Source organism: Pelophylax lessonae (assembly GCF_965119305.1).
Source record: "Pelophylax lessonae genome assembly, chromosome: 3".
Lineage (NCBI taxonomy): Eukaryota > Metazoa > Chordata > Amphibia > Anura > Ranidae > Pelophylax > Pelophylax lessonae.
Genome location: NC_138770.1, coordinates 290,443,027 through 290,463,511, shown reverse-complemented (window position 1 = coordinate 290,463,511; position 20,485 = coordinate 290,443,027). Strand labels below are relative to the sequence as shown.

The 20,485-nt window shown below is 39.3% G+C and overlaps 1 protein-coding gene across 1 annotated transcript in view; it reads right to left on the bottom strand.

The window, feature by feature from the left end:
• The window catches only part of LOC309551107 (putative cation-transporting ATPase 13A4), a 186,724-nt gene that overhangs the window by 65,804 nt on the left and 100,435 nt on the right, over window positions 1–20,485 (bottom strand). Inside the window, exons 11-14 of the mRNA XM_082251554.1 lie at window positions 18,671–18,828; window positions 14,888–15,076; window positions 7,906–7,967; window positions 310–460 (exon numbers count right to left, since the gene is read on the bottom strand). Coding sequence (XP_082107680.1) covers window positions 310–460; window positions 7,906–7,967; window positions 14,888–15,076; window positions 18,671–18,828 — 560 coding nt within the window. The remainder of the gene's footprint in view (window positions 1–309; window positions 461–7,905; window positions 7,968–14,887; window positions 15,077–18,670; window positions 18,829–20,485) is intronic.

Genomic DNA, 20,485 nt, shown 5'->3' with positions numbered 1-20,485 from the left:
GAGCCAATCATCAATGTAATACACAAATTACAAGGATTGTTTGTAATGGCCGTTTGAATTCTTGAGACATTTGCACAAATTATAGGTATCTGATAAGTAAAAATTATAAAATGAAGAGTTCCGTATACAGAGCTTATTGTAAAATAAGAGTGTTTTTGAAACCAAAGTGCCATGGTCTCCTAATGAACAATTATACTGGTTAACTACACTAGAGGAACATCACTAGAGCTTTTGTTGTTATTTTTCATATTGTCTTTATCAGCAGAGATGAATAGAGTTAACTTAACAGTTGAAAATAAAAGTATTTACCCAACATGTAAACTCAAACATTTTAAGGTCCAGTGGATCACCCTGTACTTTCTCATCCAAGAATATAAGAGAATGGCAGGATGCCATAACACCAAGTAGTGGACACCAGAAGAGAGAAGAGTTTTCTGTAATTGAAATTATTTCCTGAAAGCTGATAAAAAATAAACATGTTTTAATAAAAGATGGATACAAAATATAACAAAGGATAGAAATTTCCTAGATGTAGAGAACCCTGTTTATGTATAAGGGCCTGTTTACACCTGTGTGATGAAAAACATGATATGCATTTTTTTTTTTTTTTTTTTTTACATTTCACCCCACCACTATTCTCTTCCCCACCCTCCCGGGGAGAAACCTATGTTTCATTATCCCCACTGAGATTTTTTCAGTAACTTACCTTCTTTCACTTTCTCTAACAGGAAACACACTTCACTTTTTTCAACCCGACTTAAAGTAACACTATAGACAAAACTTTTTTCCATTTTGGACAGAATAAGGGAGGGTTAAAACCCCTGTCAGATTTTCTTTTTCACCACCTGTGTCCCATTTCAGAGATTTTGCTTCACTTCCTGTCCCGTAGCCAAACAGGAAGTAAGAGGAAATCCCTGCAAATTAAGGGAATCTCTTGGAGACCCCCAGGTCACCAGAACTAGTGTCCCTTTTATTGCTTTTCTGGGGACAACCCAAATTGTGGAATTTTCTTTACTTTCAACGATAATGGTAAACAGAACAAATAGAAAAAAGGTGGATCTAATTTACGGGGGGCACAGACAGCAAGAACAAATGAGTTCTAATCCTGCTTCACTCTATCCAACACTAAAAGAAAAGTTTTGCTTTTAGTAATACTGTACTCTAAACCTAATAGATTGATTGTGTCATTATAGTTATTGTTTTAGCCACTTATATGCATAATAAGCATTATGGTTCCTTTCCAGCCCGTGAGAGCAGAATGGCACTACTGTTTGTTCTGCTTCTGTACATGACATTACATACTTTTTGGATCCATTTCTGTCTATATTTGTATAGCCTGTTATGTAACACTCTAAATAAAGAACTATAAAAAGGAAAAAAACTCATATTTTTATTGCGTTTTTAATGCATTGTGTCAAAAGCAAGTGCATTTTGCATGCATTTTCATCCCTTAGTCACCTTGGAAAAATAGACGTGACTCAAAAAAATACTAATAAAAACATATGCTGCACTTTTGGTGTGCTACCATTATAGATGTGGTTTTAGGAAAATGCACTAAAGATACAGCAAGCAGGTTTATTAAAAGCATGGGGTGTAGACCAAAAATACAATGCACAGAAATTAATCATTTTAGGGGGACTATTTTGGGGGTGATTTTGAAGTGCTGAGCAGGTGCGTTTTAGCACTCTAAAAATGCACAGGTGTGAACGGGCCCCATAGATATAACAGAAACTCATAGAAGCATGGAACATTAAAAAGACTGCAAAAAGACATCAAATGCATTGGATCAAATTCAGTGATTGTTGGAAGAAAATTAAACTGTTTTCTAATCCTAAAACGACTAAGGTTTCCATCTTAAAATTGCAGAAGCTATGCAAAGTCAGAAAAACAAGTTACAGCCAAAAACCTTAGATAAAGTGGATTTTTTTCCCTATTGTCTCTCCTCAAGAAGTGAAAAAGTGGCCATACATGGATAGAAAATAGTTCGAAAAAGCATTTGATGAACCAGATTGTTCAACTTTAGAAACATTAGGGGGCTCATTTCGATTCTCGAACTGCAAAGTTTTATGCCATAAGAAAGATTCTTTATAGTTCGAACAAATGTACAGCAGATGTGCATTAATCATTAATCGACAAAAAATGTACCATTTATGTCCTTACCAATCAATAAGATGTGGCAAAACAATTTGATACAATGATGATGTTAACACAGTCTTCAACAGATCATCGAAAAGTCTTTTAAAACGGTTTTCTATCCATGCAGCTTAAGAGACGTCAAGTGCAACAGCATATGCCAGGATGTCAGAGGGCAAGAAGTGCCGGAAATCTTTTAAGACCACTGAAGATATTAGAGGGTTGCTAGACATCCAAGTATTGTCCTGCTGCTCTCTTAAGCTTAGTACACACCATGGAGTTTTATTTTTGTTCAACCCAGCTGGTTGAATGAAAAAAAACTGCCAGCTCAGGGTGGAGCCGCTGTACTAACAATCCAATGTCAGTATGGTGATCTCCCTCGCTGAGCCGTTGTGTTTGAATGTCGGATTTTTTTTATTGAACTGGCCGATGTCGCCAGACATGCGTTTCATGTATACTAGGCTTTAGGCATTTAAGAAGCCCAGTACTTCCCATGGGCTACCAAATATATTTAGGTCTATGAAGAGAGGCAGTGTAACAAGCTGCCGATTCCTCACGGGAAATACAAAATATGACTGGGCAAGGTTTTCCAGGCAGTCCTATCAATTTTACCTAATAAACCTAAGCTGTCCTCTGCCCCCCCCCCCCAGTGGGAGTGGGAGACCCCATGAGTCAACGCTTTGGGGAGGAAACAAGCCTTTGGAGGAGGGGGGGCGAGCCCCTATTCTTGTCCACACTTTCTCTCCTCTCTTTCCTTTCTTCTTCCTCCCCCCTTTTTCTTCTTCTTCTTTTCCTTTCCTTCCCATGATACCATGATAAACTTTCCTCAACTCTCGCCTTGGCATCTTATTTATACCCAGAGCGGAGTGTCCTACCCATTGGGCGAGATGGACACTCTCCGAGACGATAATATATGCTGATTTCAACTGTTTTGCTGTCTTTTTCTTGGACACCGTTTGTGTTATTACTTTCAGCATCATGTGTACGTTTTCACGCACTTTTTGTATTGTAAACTGTTTTTCTATTCACAATAAAACATTTATGGAAAAAATAAAAAAATAAACCTAAGTATCTGTGGGTGCACAGACACTAGAATGAATACCAGCCTAAAAATGGCCCGATTGGAAGTAATCTAACATCTATTGACCTCTTTACCCTTCCTCACTCAAAACAGTTGTCACTGGGACAGCAAAGTGTAACTTTACCCAGCAGAGATATGCAGACAGCAACTAAAGTTTTGTCCCATTCCTACTGTAACCAAAATGAAAAAATTGGCCCTTAGTTCTGCTTTATCTGCTTGTTGCACTATGTCAAATCAAGTCAGAATTAAACTCTGGTATGTAAGCTTTTTATGACTCCATATGTCTGTTCTGTCAAAAATTCTTCTCCCTGTCTGTCATCATTTTTTTCCTGGGTGTATACTGAGCTGAGCAGGCACAGCTCAGTGTGCAATGTTGACACAATTCTATGCCAGGACTAATTAAATCCTTTATGCACATGAGAAGGCAATAACATTAATTACTGGCCAATCAAGATGGCCCAAGACTCTGAACTCAGATGAAGACTGGGCAAAGATGAAAGTGCCAGTACAGAAGGGGACGGCAGCCATCACATTACTGAAGAAGGGCATTCACAAAGTAAATGTACTAGAACGTGAACATTTGCTCATTATGTCAAGGGCCCCAACATTCCTAAGCAGTTTAATTCCACTTTAAGTTCCAATTACATATTTCTCATGTCAAACTATGTGTTAAACATAACTGTATACAGCTAAAGAGAACCTTACATATGTGAACTAGCAGCTCCACTCTTGTTAGAATAATAGTAAATCTCTACAAGCCTATACATGCACTAGAGATTTTCATGCAACTCCCTGGGCAGTTTTACATGAATGAACAAAAGATATATAAGCATTCCTGTAGTGAGTATTATTACTTCAGTCCACACGGGGAAGATTACAGATCAAAGTGTTGGCACCTCAGATTAGTGGCAATAAGAGACTGCAAGTAACTAGAGCTATCAACAGTACAGTGCATCTGGAAAGTATTCACAGCGCTTCATTTTTTTCCACATTTTGGTATGTTACAGCCTTATTCCAAAATGGATTTAATTCAATATTTTCCTCAAAATGTTAAAAACAATACCCCATAATGACAACTTGAAAAAAATTTGTTTGAGATCTTTGCAAATTTAATAAAAAACAAAAAAAATCCCATGTACATAGTTATTCACAACCTTTGCCTGGACACTCAAAACTGAGCTCAGGTGCAGCCTGTTTCCACTGATCATGCTTGACATGTTTCTACAGCTAGAATTGAATCCACCTGTGGTAATTTTAGTTGATTGAACATGATTTGGAAAGGTACACACCTGTCTTTATAAGGTCCCACAGTTAACAGTGCATGTCAGAGCACAAACCAAGCCATGAAGTCCAAGGAATTGTCTGTAGACCTCTGAGACAGGGTTGTATCGAGGCACAGATCTGGGAAAGGGTACAGAAACATTTCTGCAGCATTGAAGGTCCCAATGAGCACAGTGGCCTCCATCATTCGTAAATGGAAGAAGTTTGGAACTACCAGGATACTTCCTAGAGCGGGTCGCCTGGCCAAACTGAGCAATCGGAGGAGAAGGGCCTTAGTCAGGGAGGTGACCAAGAACCTGAGGGTTACTCTGAAAGAGCTCCAGCGTTTCTCTGTGGAGAGAAGAGAACCTTCCATAAGAACAAACATCTCTGCAGCACTCCACCAATAAGGCCTGTATGGTAGAGGGGCCAGACGAAAGCCACTCCTCAGTAAAAGGCACATGACAGCCCTCCTAGAGTTTGCCAAAAGGCACCTGAATAACTCTCAGACCATAAAAAAAAACACAATTCTCTGGTCTGATGGAACAAAGATTGAGCACTTTGGTCTGAATGGCAAGCGTCATGTCTGGAGGAAAGTAGGCACCACTCATCACCTGGCCAATACCATCCCTACGGTGAAGCATGGTGGCGGCAGCATCATGCTGTGGGGATGTTTTTCAGCAGCAGGAAGAGGGAGACTAGTCAGGATTGAGGGAAAGATGAATGCAGCAATGCATAGAGACATCATTAATGAAAACCTGCTACAGAGCGCTCAGGACCTCAGACTGGGGTAAAGGTTTATCTTCGAACAACCCTAAGCACACAGCCAAGATAACAAAGGAGTGGCTATAGAACAACTCTGCAAATATCATTGAGTGGCCCAGCCAGAACCCAGACTTAAACCCAATTCAACATCTCTAGGGAGATCTGAAAATGGCTGTGCACCGATGCTCCCCTTCCAACCTGATGGAGCTTGAGAGGTCCTGCAAAGAAGAATGGGAGAAACTGAACAATAGGTGTGTCAAGCTGGTAGCATTATGCTCAAAAAGACTTGAGGCTGTAATTGGTGCCAAAGGTACTTCAACAAAGTATTGAGCAAAGGCTGTGAATACTTATGTGCATGTGATTTTTTTTCTTTTTCAATAAGTTGCAACGATTTCAAACTTCTTTCATAATGTCATTATGGGGTATTGTTTGTAGAATTTTGAGGAAAATAATTAATTTAATCCATTTTGGAACCTGGCTGTAACATAACAAAATGTGGATAAAGTGAAGTGCTGTGAAGACTTTCCAAATGCACTGTACATATAAACTTCACGAGTTTGTAAAAAGATCAAAATCATCTTAAAGAAAACTCAGTGAAGGGTGCGGAAATAAACTCTTTATCCACAGCAACCGGATATTTCCAAAGGCCCCTATTACCAATTTCATTTAAAGGAAGGGAGGGCAAGGTTTAGGTAGGTCTACCCAGCAGTGTGGTAGAGGTTCAGGTACCCATTAATATTATTTGAGCCAGTAATTGGTTCAAGTGAACCAATTCACCCATCTCTAATGACAACTCAGCTGACACACACAGATTTCACAGGGATTTTGATTACAATATTTGAATTAAATGCAACATAGCATAGGTCTTCATTGTGTCATAGATGCCCTATTTGCATTTGTGTCTGTAAATCTGCTGACAGTAATTGCTGTTTAGTCAAACTAATCTTAGCACTGAATACAATCACATGTCCAAGATCAGGAATGTAAAATATGTGAATTGGGATCCAAAGTAGGTTTTGACGTGCATCATCATAAGAACCTGGCCTTTATATCACTATTTCTACATTCATTAATTGAGTCCAAAGGTACATCTGATTTGCTATATTTCCCCAAAACAGAAAACCTATCCTACAAACCCACACCCCCAAGTTGGTTCACAATTTATTTGTCTTCTTTAGCTGAAAGGTACAAATTGGTGTACCTATACAAAATGTAGCAATAAATGCATGAACTTCTCCCATGTTAAAACTAAAATGTGAGTAAATAGCGGATTTTGGAAAAGTACAAATGTACACACCAACCACTAAAGCCACTTCTCTCCACTACACAAGAACAGTTCCAGTAAAAGGCTATACTGATTAAAGGGAAATGATCATGGACTCATTTTAAAAGTTTAAACTGTTTTATATCCTTTATTATGGAAATAAAATCATTATTTTATTAAATATAACATTTATTTTTGAATATATTTAGAATATTTATATTTTAATATTACATTTTATACCAGGGTCACCCGTGACACTAATTTAACAGAGTATTCTGCGGTTTTCAAAAAGAGTTCAGCAGTAGCCTCTCTCTTTTTGTGATTGCATTTTCGTATGTGAACTCCATATGGAGAGATACAATGCAGGAAGACAAGGTATATGAATCACTCTGAAGACAAGGTAAATTAATCACTCTGACTCATTCAGCTGTATAATGATTCAGCTCCGTAAAATACAAGCCGTTTTCATAGGTTAGCCTCATACATATGCATATATACATAGTACTCCACCTGCTGGTTGGAAATAGTAATATTTTACATTCAGAATCAATTTTTACCTAAAAACCTAATTTGTACCTAAAAAACAAAACCATCCTTGCTAGAGAGAAATTCCTTTTTTTTTGGAAGTCAATTAATTTGCAACTAGCCAAACTCAATGTACTGTTGTCAACAAGTAGTCAAATAATTTTGTGACAAAAGATACTTAAAGTATAACTCCAGTGTTGCTAACAGTCTCTTCCCAATAAAGGATATACATTTTAAGAATCATGCCAAACCTTTCTACAGATTCATTCCTTTCTCTGTTCTGAAACCATTTATGCTTGCTTTACCATGTCCTTATTGTAACCAATTTCTAAACGGGAATGCCTGCTTTTAATATCAACAGCTGAGGAGTTTTAGGCTGGCTATACTATACTAGTGGAATGATTGAAATTTTTAAATTTTAAGAATTTTCAATCAATTTTCTAAATGTTAGTAATTTTCAACCAAAGTGACAAGAAAATTTGAAAGAGCAGGATGGAAATTTTTTTTTATAAACAAATTCATTTCTACAAGTGTTATTAGTATTGCCATGAGAAAAGTTGCAGTGTCTGCATCATTCTTGGAAAAGAATAGCCCTAAAAAGCATCTGAGCAAAAATTAAACTCCGATCCCAGCAGATGCAAACTTTTGGAAACGTATTTTTTAGCATCTATCAGTTACAAAGCGGCTTGTGAAGCAAATATATATTAATTATACTTTATTATATTAGAATATTTTAAAACCTTGTACCATTTACATAGTGTACACACTTTGAAGGAATATCACAAGAAAATGAAGAAACCAATTTTAAAAACAAACACATATGGAAAATAAAATAGTATGCATTCATAATTAAGTCTATAATTTTTTCACAACATACCGATACTCATTTGATGGTACTATACCCCAAAGATCCAGACCATCCTCGGTTAAGGTTCCTGTCTGGGGAAAAAGGTAACAAAACGACCATGCTGGAATTACTAGAAAAAATGGTATTGTAAAACTATCTCAAAGCTTTGTTTCAAAGAAAGAGAATACTGCATAGCATGATGTGAAATATAGACCTAAAACCCCTGGGAAAAATGCCTCTAGGTAAAAAGAAGTAAAAAGGTGTTGTATATAAGCCAGAACAGAACACAGAAAAATAGACTTGACCAAAGGGGCAAAATAAAACAAAATTAACTGTATATATATGGTATAAATTACACAGTTTATATAAAATCTATTTGTTAAAATGATATCCAGAAGAACACCTACTATCAAGTACATAGGAAGAGCGCTTCACACAAAACATATGACTCATTCTAATAAACAATGAACAAACAACTGAAGTGCTGTAAACCAGCCGATTTGATACTTCCTATGTACAATGGGCACTTAGATCTTGACCTAAATATCACATGTTCATGCAGGGATGCTTCTGAGGAACTCTCCTACAACATGTTGCTTGCAGCTAACATAACTATGGATGAGCTGCAAGATCCCAAAAATGCAGACTGTATGCATTCACAGTATCTCACAAAAGTGAGTACACCCCACGCATTTTTGTACATATTTTATCACATCTTTTCATGTAACAATACTGAAGAAATTACACTTTGCTACAATGTAAAGTAGTGAATGTACAGCTTGTATAACAGTGTAAATTTGCTGTTCCCTCAAAATAACTCAACACACAGCCAATAATATCTAAACCGCTGGCAACAAAAGTGAGTACACCCGTAACTGACAATGTCCAAATTGGGCCCAATTAGCCATTTTTCCCACCCTGTCTTTGGGAAATAGACATATGAGTGCTGCCAGCATTGCTGCAGAGGTCGAAGGGGTGGGGGGGTCAGCCTGTCAGTGCTAAGACCATACGCCGCACACTGCATCAAATTGGTCTGCATGGCTGTCGTCCCAGAAGGTGACTACTTCTAAAGATGATGCACAAGAAAGCCCGCAAACATTTTGCTGAAGACAAGCAGACTAAGGACATGTATTACTGGAGCCATGCCCTGTGGTCTGATGAGACCAAGATAAACCTATTTGGTTTATATAGTGTCAAGCATGTGTGGCAGCAACCAGGTGAGGAGTACAAGGACAAGTGTGTCTTGCCTACAGTCAAGCATGGTGGTGGGAGTGTCATGGTCTGGGGCTGCATGAGTAGTGTCGGCACTGGGGAGCTCCAGTTCATTGAGGGAACCATGAATGCCAACATTTACTGTGACATACTGAAGCAGAGCATGATCCCCTCCCTTCAGAGACTGGGCCGCAGGGTAGTATTCCAACATGATAACGCCCCCAAACACACCTCCAAGATGACCACTGCCTTGATAAATAAGCTGAGGGTAAAGGTTATGGACTGGCCAAGCATGTCTCCAGACCTAAACACTATTGAGCATCTGTGGGGCATCCTCAAATGGAAGGTGGAGGAGCACAAGGTCTCTAACATCCACCAGCTCCGTGATGTCCTCATCAAGGAATGGAAGAGGACTCCAGTGGCAACCTGTGAAGCTCTGGTGAACTCCATGCCCAAAGGGTTAAGGCAGTGCTGGAAAATAATGGTGGCCACACAAAATATTGACACTTTTGTGTGTTGAGTTGTTTTGAGGGGACATCACATTTACACAAGCTGTACACTCACTAATTACATTGTAGCAAAGTGTCATTTCTTCAGTGTTGTCACATAAAAAGATAATAAAATATTTACAAAAATGTAAGGGGTGTACTCACTTTTGTGAGATACTGTATGTGAAATTGTGTCAGAGGGGAATAAACTTTTTATACACAAATCCTTTATACTCTACTTCAACCTCTTGGCACAGAAGAGATCACTTCTTCTTCTTCTTCACTACTTCATATTAATAATGTACCCAAAATTCAGCTTACATTTCATAGACATAATGGGTATTGGTGAAGGATATGCAATAAATGTTATGTTTTAGCTATGCAATAAAATGTTATGTCAAGAAATGAAGAAAAAAAAAAAAAAAAGCATATGTCCACCCAGAACAAACGTAAAATACAAAAGTTTGGGGAGTAGGAATGCACTAGTCACCCCACCACTTCTTATAGATTTAAAGGTACCACATCCTTCCTCCTTAGCATGTGCAGAATAAAAAACCATAATAAAAAAAAAAAAAAAAACGAAACAGGACTTTAAAAATACCACACCTCAAATAATGCATGTATAAAAATATCAAGCACTTTTATTCCATTTCAAAAGGTTAAACATCCCAAGAGAAAGGAAGCAATTCCACTAGTTTTTCAAGCATTATATACTGTATGCATGAGCATATTTATTGTTCCACTATAAACAATCTTGGTCTTGATACATGACGCGTTTTACTTGTCAGAGGCTGCTTCTTTAGGAAACTCAATACTCCATTATTATCTGTGAACACACTTAAGAATTCCTACCAGCTAGTATACAGAACAATGTTTACCATTTATTTGCTCCTATTATTCATAAGTATCATATGCTACCTGATAGCATGAGCAACTGAAGTTGCACATACTATCAGGTAGTATATATGATAGTTAAAATAAATTGCGGGTGCTACGTATCCTCTAAGAACTATTAGGGTATTATTTTCCTCTATGGTAAACAAATAATTCAAATAATCACTCTTTGTAGTGCAATCGTAAAAATACATCACAAGTTGTTCATAATTGTAAACTCATAATGTCCATATATCACATAGCAACATGTAAAAGTCTGCAATAGTGCTCAGTGATATAAATCCTTATAAATCACATAGCAGCATGTGAAAAGTCCACTGTAGTGCTCAGTGACATAAATCCTTTTTCTGATGTGCTCCTATCATGCATTAAAAGAAGCTTCCAGATGATGCAATTATGACAAAACGCGTAGAGGCGGGTTATGTGGTTTCTGATGTCACATCCGGTGACTGAGCTTCCGTTGGCTAGAACTCACGCTGATACCCCATGTGGGAGAGGGAGGCTGGCGCCTGGCGGCCATAACACTGCTATTTTAAGAAATGTTATCATTAAAATGGGGTTTTTACATGCTGCTATATGATTTATAAGGATTTATATCTACTACAGTGGACTTTTACATGTTGCTATATGATTTATGGACATTAGGAGTTTACCATTATGAACATGGGGAATGGGGTTGTATATTACAGTTGCACTATAAGAGTGATTATTTGTTTACCATAGAAGGAAAATCTGCTGAAAACAGACGCATGGCGATACGTTCACCATCCGTCCAGCAGGTCGCATCAGATGGGATCGGATGAAAATGGACAGGCTTTCTGTTTTCATCCCATCCCCCCATATAGGAGAGCGGGACTCAGAGGTCCGTCTCTGCAAAGTGAGTGGAGATCTGCGTGCTCATTGGGACTCAGCTGAGCGATACCCGTTGAGCAAGCGGAGTCTGTCAAAATGGATCCGCCCAATGTGAAAGAGGCCTAATACTAGAGATGTCCCGAACTGTTCGCCGGCGAACAGTTCCCGGCGAACTTCGCATGTTCGCGTTCGCCTCGGCGGGCGAACATATGCGATGTTCGGTCCGCCTCCTATACATCATCATTGAGCAAACTTTGACCCTGTACCTCACAGTCAGCAGACACATTCCAGCCAATCAGCATACCCTCCCTCCCAGACCCTCCCACCTCCTATAAAAAAGCAAGGGCAGCATCCATCTTAGATTCATTCTGAAGCTGCAGAGTTAGTTAGAGCAGGGAGAGGGCTGCTGTTGCTGCTGAATTGATACGGAAATCATTAGCTAGGCCAGTGTTCTGTGTCCACTCCTGCTGTAAGGACAGCATCCTGACAGCACCCCAAAAAGCCCTTTTTAGGGCTGGTATTTCAGTCTGCTTTTATTTATTTTTTTTATATATATTTATCAGGCATTTTTGGAGGCAGGCATGACTTTTTTGGGATTAGTGTCGGAGGGGGGGGGGGGGTCTAAAAAGTGTACCTGTGAAGTTTCAGCTCTGTAGCATGAAGAGCTGAAACTTCACAGGTACACCTTTTAGACCCCCCAGACACTAAATCACACAAAAAAAAGTTTTTAAAAATTGTCATTTTTGATAGAGAGCCAATTATTGGAAAAATTAAAAAAAAATAATAAAAAAAAATTTCTTTGGATTTATTGTCTGGGGGGTCTAAAAAGTGTACCTGTGAAGTTTCAGCTCTGTAGCATGTCCAGAACCAGAAAAAAAATTAGAATTAGGGTTAGGGCTAGGGTTAGGGCTAGGGTTATTTTTAGTGCTTAGGGTTAGAGGGTTAGGGTTAGAGGGGTAGGGGTAGGGTTACTAACTCTAACCCTAAGTATCTCACCGTAACCCTAACCCTATCCCCTAACACTAAACCTAACCCTAACCCTCTAACCATAACCCTAACCCTCTAACCTTAACCCTAACCCTCTAAGCCTAGCCATAAAAATAACCCTAACCCTAAACCTAACCCTAGCCCTAACCCTTATTCGTAATTTGTTTCTGTTCCGGACATGCTACAGAGCTGAAACTTCACAGGTACACTTTTTAGACCCCCCAGACACTAAATCCAAAGATTTTCTTTTTATTATTTTTTTTTTAATTTTTCCAATAATTGGTTCTCTATCAAAAATGACAATTTTTAAGAACTTTTTTTGTGTGATTTGGTGTCTGGGGGGTCTAAAAAGTGTACCTGTGAAGTTTCAGCTCTGTAGGATGTCCAGAACAAGAAAAAAAATTTGAATTAAGGTTAGGGCTAGGGTTAGGGTTAGGGCTAGGGTTAAGGTCAGGGCTAAGGTTAGGGTTATTTTTAGTGCTTAGGGTTAGAGGGTTAGAGGGGTAGGGGTAGGGTTACTAACTCTAACCCTAAGTATCTTACTGTAACCCTAACCCTATCCCCTAACACTAAACCTAACCCTCTAACCATAACCCTAACCCTCTAACCTTAACCCTAACCCTCTAAGCCTAGCCATAAAAATAACCCTAACCCTAAACCTAACCCTAACCCTAATCCTAACCCTAACCCTCTAACCTTAAACTTAACCCTAGCCCTAACCCTAGCCCTAACCCTAGCCCTAACCCTAGCCCTAACCCTAACCCTAGCCCTAACCCTAATTTGTAATTTTTTTCTGGTTCTGGACATGCTACAGAGCTGAAACTTCACAGGTACACTTTTTTAGACCCCCCCAGACACTAAACCCAAAGAAAGTTTTTTTTTTTATTTATTTTTATTTTTTTTTTAATTTTTCAAATAATTGGTTCTCTATCAAAAATGACAATTTTTAAGAACTTTTTTTATGTGATTTGGTGTCTTGGGGGTCTAAAAAGTGTACCTGTGAAGTTTCAGCTCTGTAGCATGTCCAGAACCAGAAAAAAAAATTAGAATTAGGGTTAGGGCTAGGGTTAGGGTTAGGGCTAGGGTTAGGGTTATTTTTAGTGCTTAGGGTTAGAGGGTTAGGGTTAGAGGCGTAGGGGTAGGATTACTAACTCTAACCCTAAGTATCTCACCATAACCCTAACTCTATCCCCTAACACTAAACTTAACCCTTAAAGCCCAGTTCCTGTCCCATTTTGGTCGGTTCTGGTCTGTTTGCGGATGTTTGCGGTGCGTTAAACGGGGAGTTTGGTCTGTCAGAGTTTGGTCTGTCACTGTGAAGCGGGCGTAACCCTTACACTACCTGATCGATACAACATCATACCTGATCGTATACACACACTGGATGTTTTAAAGCACGTTATTCCAAACAATTTAGGAATTTTAGGTGATTTATGCCCTTTATGGATTAAAACCCGACTCGGTGTCGACTATGTCATTTTCCATGGGAGTTTTGCCATGGATACCCCTCCGGCATGCCACAGTCCAGGCGTTAGTCCCCTTGAAACAACTTTTCCATCAATATTGTGGCCAGAAAGAGTCCCTGTGGGTTTTAAAATTCGCCTGCCTATTGAAGTCTATGGCGGTTCGCAATGTTCGCTGGTTCGCGAACATTTGCGGAAGTTCGCGTTCGCCGTTCGCGAACATTAAATTTTATGTTCGCGACATCACTACCTAATACCCTAATAGTTCTTAGAGGATACCCAGCACCCACAATTTATTTTATTTTAGGTTGTGTTTTTCACATACAGGGGTGATTGATTCCCAACACGGTTTTATCCGTGGCGCAGTATATACACAGTTCAAAGTATATGATACACATTGCACATGCTATCAGGTATATGATACTTGGTTGCACATACTATCAGGTAGCATGTGATACTAATTAATAATGGGAGCAAATAAAAGTAAACTCTGTTTTGTATACTAGCTGGTAGATATTCTTTTTGTGTTTACAGATAATTTAGGAGTCCTCAGATTCCTGAAGCAGCAGGCTTTGACTTGTAAAACGCATTGCGTATCAAGACCAAGATAGTTTATTGTGCAACATTAATATGCACATGCATATGTGATGCCTGAAAAACTTGTACAATTACTTCCGTTCTCTTGGGATGTTTAACCTTTTGAAATAAATAAAAGGGTTTGATATTTTTATACATAATCAGTATTGTGGTACCTTTAAAGTCTCGTTTAGTTTTTTCTCGGTTAGGTTTTTTTAATAAGCGTTGCTAGAACAAAGTCCTCTGGCACCCAAGATGCCAAATTGTAGATTCCACCAGTACAGCGCTTGAAAAGAAAGCCTCTCTTGCATCTGCCTTAGACCAGCCCAGTGTCCACCTTCCTCACTGATCTCCTATAGAGGTTCCTCTCTTTTTTGTCTGCTGTGAACTGTGCACTGGCCAGGACCTTGCATTACTTTGTTCCCAGCAGCACCACAGCCAAAATGGACAGAAAGAACGTACCTTTGTATGTACAGTATGTACTTATGGTAAATTCTACCTGTTATACATGTATGCTTGCAAGTAAAATTTCACCAGTACCTTATCAAAGCAGAACAGGTTAATCGTTCCACAGAGGTTGATCCTCTGGGGACTGATACAGAAAATTCCGGATTTTTCAAGTCTTTTCTGAGCATAAATGATTCCTGCAGTAAGGGCAGCTGGGAGAGCTGGGGGAACTGCAATGGTGATAACATCTAATGCTTTTTTCACCACTTCTCCAGCATCAGCCTGTAAGAGACATATTAAATTGATGAAACAAGAGGGAGTAAAACTTTAAAATCTAAATGTTTCTACTGTGTGTTACTATTTTTGCAATCAATTAATTTGTTTTCCCCCAAATGTTTAGGTTTTTGTTACATACATTTGTTAACTACCTTTTTTGTTGATGACTTTTATTTATAAATAATTGATATATTATAACCGTAGAGCAAAATTTAAAAAAAGGAAAGTTGGGGTTAAAACCGAATTTGATTTCTCAAAAGTAAAAAGTGCCAAATTAACAAAATGGGGAGGGGGAGGGGGAGTTGGTTTACTAAAGCTGGAGCACTCAGAATCTGGTGCAACTGTGCATGGTAGCCAATCAGCTTTTAACTTCAGGTTATTCAAGCTGATTGGTTTCTACACCAAATTGTGCACCCCCCCAGTTTTAGTAATCAACCTTCAATGTTTTATTATATATTGTTCAGCAAAAAAAGGTGAAAGGAATAATACCAATTATATTTGCACTAGAACACCCATTGTTGTAATGAGCCACCTTATGCATGTGGTCATTTTAAGCCTGCATAAAGCCATATAAAGCTGTACATCTGTAAGTCACACACATACAAGCACTACTGATCTGTTGCTTTTGGGGGGGGGGGGGGGGGGTGGAACATTATGATTAGTGCAGCGATTCTGCTGCTAAACTCGTGGCTGGTAATATAAAGATTAGGGTGCTCGAGCTGCCCATCTCCCAGCATGCAGATAAAGAAAAACAAAGAACAGGATATTGTAACATTGACTAAAAAGCATGAAAAAACTACCTTTAAACCCTGTATACCTTCTTATTTAAAAAGATGAAGTTAAATGCCAACTAAAACATATACAGGGAAATTTTTAAGACAATTGCATAAAAAAAAAAACTTAAAGAGACCCTGTTTTGTAATAAAACTCTTTTAGCAATGCAGATACCTATAAAAGAAAATAACTGAATACCTACCACTCATGTTGGCCACACTGCTCAACACTGCTCCATTGCAGAGAGCTTGTTCCCTGAGGCCACTAGGAAACCTACACATACAAAGTGTGGATTTTCTGGGTTTCACAAAGCTCTCACTGGTTACTCCCTTTGACTTCAAGTCACAACTGCCCCATACACTATGTTGAACTTCTTGGTCCCCTGCAATTCTCACTGGTTATTTCATGTGTCCTAATGCCACTGATGTACTGTATCCTACACTAGGAGAAATATGCAGAACTCCTTAATTCCCTGCAGGCCTCACTGGTTACTTCATCTGAAATAATGTCACTATTCTATCCTAGACTATGAGAAATATAAAGAAATCCTTGAACCGCTGCAGGTCTCACTGGTTCCCCCCACTCACCTCACATCACAACTGTATCATACACCAGGAGAAATATGTTAATACATTTGGTCATCTGCAGGTCCAACTGGTTACTTCAGCGGACCCAATCTCAATACTGTATCCCTTAGTGATATGAGGTCTGAGGGAGGAACCATTAACACCAGTGGGTGATCCAGTATTTGCACACTCCTAACCAGGGCTGGTGATGGGGGGGGGGGCACCAGTCCTCCTGTAGGGGGCCTGGGCACTCAGGGGGGCCCCAATAGCATGAGGAATTGGTGCGGGACGGGCGGAGGGGCAATTACAGAAGGAAAAAGTATAAGAGCAGCGCCAGAATGTATACAAAATATTATAAAAAATTATTATTTCAGTCCCAAGGTAGAGTCTCTAAAGCAGATGAAATAGAGTCCGGTGCACAGAGATGAAAAGAAGGTCACAGATCACCAACGTGATAATTAATACAAGCCCCTTACCAGAGAACCTGACCCTCCTTTCACAGAGCCGTCAGATATGACAGAAGTAGCAACTGTGGCACAACTGATCAGACCTTTCCCCGCCTTTTCAAACACCTCCCTGGATGATCCAAAGCTCCCCGGAAAGGTCAGAAGCCACAGGACATATATATACAATGGAAACTAGATAACCTCCTCCTCTTGGTATAACCAAAAGCGTCACCTAAGAATAAAAAAGGGAGGAACCACTAGTGTAATATGTCTTATAAAGCAATGTTTATTGAACAAAGAAAGGCACTCACATGTGATAAATGAAAAGTAAGAATATATGCAGAGTAGGCACCGCGGAAACAGAAGCGTGCTGATCGTCCGACTGTCCAGCTGATGAATCCGCCTTACGCGTATCGTCATACGTTGACATCATCAGAGGGGTTCTTTGTTTAATAAACATTGCTTTATAAAAGACATACTACACTAGTGGTTCCCCCCTTTTTTGTTCTGAGGTGACGCTTTTGGTTATACCAAGAGGAGGAGGGTTATCTGGTTTCCAGTGTGTATATATGTCCTGTGGCTTCTGACCTTTCCGGGGAGCTTTGATTCATCCAGGGAGGTGTTTAAAAAGGTGGAGGAAAGTCTGATCAGCTGTGCCACAGTTGCTACTTCTGCCATATCTGACCGCTCTGTGAAAGGAGGGTCAGATTCTCTGGTAAGGGGCTTGTATTAATTATCACGTTGGTGACCTTCTTTTCATCTCTGTGCACCCTTGATTGGAGGACTCTATTTCATCTGCTTTAGAGGCTCTACCTTGGGACAGAAATAATATTTTTTTATGATATTCATTTTTTATAATATTTTTTATACATTCTGGCGCTGTTCTTATAGTTTTTCATTGTTTGATGGGTGTGTAATCTACCTGTTTAGCTGGCTGCCTATTGGTTTCATAAAGCATATACTAGTTTGATGTTTTGATTCTGAGCGCAGATATCCTTTATAATTACAGAAGGAAGCCCTGTGTGGCTCTTTGCAGCAGCAGAGCCAGTTTCTCCCCCTCCTGCTGGGTTTCAGCTGCTGCAGAGAGAGACACAGACACAGGGCATCGTTCCTGCCTGTGATTGCGTCTCCAACACTGATCTCCCCCCCTGTTCTGCCTGCTTCTGATCGTCCCCCCCCCCCCCCCCCCAAGGCAGCGCTGCAGGCTTCCCTGGCCTGTACAAAAAATAATAATCATTAAACATTGTAATAAATAAAATAAAAAATTTTAAATAAAATAATAATTGTAAAAATTGTTAACATTTAAAAAAAATATATATATATACATTTTTTTTCTTTAAATGTAAAAAAACCATATAAAAATGGGCTAATTCAAACAGGTTCTCTGTTATGTTTGTGTCCGCTAATAATTCTTTTAGTGTATTTTTTTGTGAAAATATTGACTTGATAATTCTTGGAGGGGGGGTGGGAGCTGCCAGGTAGGCTGTACAGGGCCCCATGATTTCTAACAGCAGCCAGGCTCCTAACAGTGTTGGTTTTTCAGTGGGCTTTGGAGAACCAGTTTTCTTTAACCAAGCAGAGGGAGTGCTTGAAGACACAAGTATTTGGACTCTTCTTCATAAGTATGTGGTTTGCTGAAAAGGTTTATTTATGCAACAGAACCCCTTTCAAATAGATTCTAATTATTCTCTACTCTATCCAAAGCAAGACAAAAAAGTTCCACTTTAAGACTAAAAAGTATAAAACAGAAAAAATAGACAGTAAAGTATGAGTTAAGATGACTGACTCATTTAATTATAATAATGATGTCTTACCCCATCCAAAACAAACATACAAACAGCGTAGACCATCCCAATCAGAGACAGACCAATCAGGCTGCAAAGGAATACCAATGCATCCCTGTAGAGCTTATAGTTCACTGGCTTTGGGTAGAGGATAGAACGCACCAGGTCACCCTTAGCTGTATTAAAGCCTAGAAGGAAGATCAAAACACATGGTTGGACTACTTAGAAGGGAACAGTAGAACAATATTTGAAATATATTATATGGAGCTAGAGTTTTTGAAAGCATATAGCATTGCTTTGAATTCTCTCTCAAGAAATATAAAAAAGGAACAGGCGGACTTCTTCCACCAGGCTCTGTCTGTAACCTTACTCTAGGATAGGCTGACCATTTACATAGAAAAATGTTCATCTTTTTTAAGTTTTGGATTGAGCAAAGGATACAAACTGTGCCAAGTGCATTTTATGGTCGCCCCACTGGGGATATTTCTCCCCTGATGACAGAAGTCATGGGCCAGAAATTAGGGTAAGCCCCTACCATTGATAACTGTATGTGAACAAAAGATAAGCAAAAAAATCTACAATAAGCGGCAACTGTCAAAATGTAAACCTGTCAGTTTCTAGTGATTTAAAAAATATAACCCATGCCTATGGATAGTAAATCATTAGAGTAGCTGAAAACTGCAGCTGACAAACTTGAAACTCAGGGGTGGCCCGTCCATTGGGGGCACAGGGGCGCTGCCCCCCCTATCCATGCGTCCGGCCCCCTAATCTACATGCAGGGTGCCGGATGCATGGATTCCGAGGGGGGATTTTTTTTTTTTTTAAGCACGTGATTAGAGCCAGAGGCTCTAATAGGCTTCAAAAAAGTTGTATGACAATAGCAAAGGAATATTCACTATTATCACACTGACCCTCCTCCCAGCCAATCAGGAAGCGGGTCGTGAGACCCCTTTCCTGATTGGCTAAAAAGAGATGTGATTTTACTGGCCATTGGCCAGGAAGATGGAGGGGATATATAGCCGAGGAGACTCACAGCTGCGCTCAGGGAAGGAGCAGGTAAGGATGCTGGCTGTCCGGCTGGGCAGCCCGCCATCCATCCTGGGAGGGTGGAGGAAGGGGGTGGTAGAGCAGATTGCCAGCCGGCCTTCCCACGGAGGGGTTTTGGTTTTGCCGGCGCCCCCCCCCGAAATTTTTATTCACCAGCCGCCACTGTTGAAACTTCTGCTCTTGATCAAAGTTTCTTACTGTACCTCTAAACTTTAATATGTAACCACTAAGTACCAGCATATAACACCCCTTCTTTACCCTGACATTTTTTTCAGTGCAGTTGTAGCTTGACTGATACATTTCTAGCGGATGCCACTCTACCCAAATTAATTTTATATATATTTTTTTAGGTATATAGAACTTTTGTTAGGTGATTTTTTAATAACCATGGGGTTTTCTTAATTTTGATTTTTTTTTAAACTTGAATCCTTTGATTCAGTTTCAAAGAAAAATGTAAATACAAAACAGAGCCTAATGGGCATACTCAAGCCCAATGTAATACATGGATGCATAAACAAACCTGGCACTTTATCTTAGGGTTTTTTAACATTTTACAATAAAAAAGGTAAAATTGGACGTAAAAACATATCAAATTAAAAATGCAGTGCAAATAACCCCAAAATGACTATTTTTGGAAAGTAAACAGCCCAAGCTGATCCAACTTTTTGAAATGAGAAACATGTTGGTATTGAAGGGGGTTTAAACATGGAGCTTGGTAATGTTGCACTGTGGGGAGGAGAAGGGGGTTAATGTATAGGTAAAAAAAAATGTAGAGAGAAGAATGCAGATGGGAGGGTT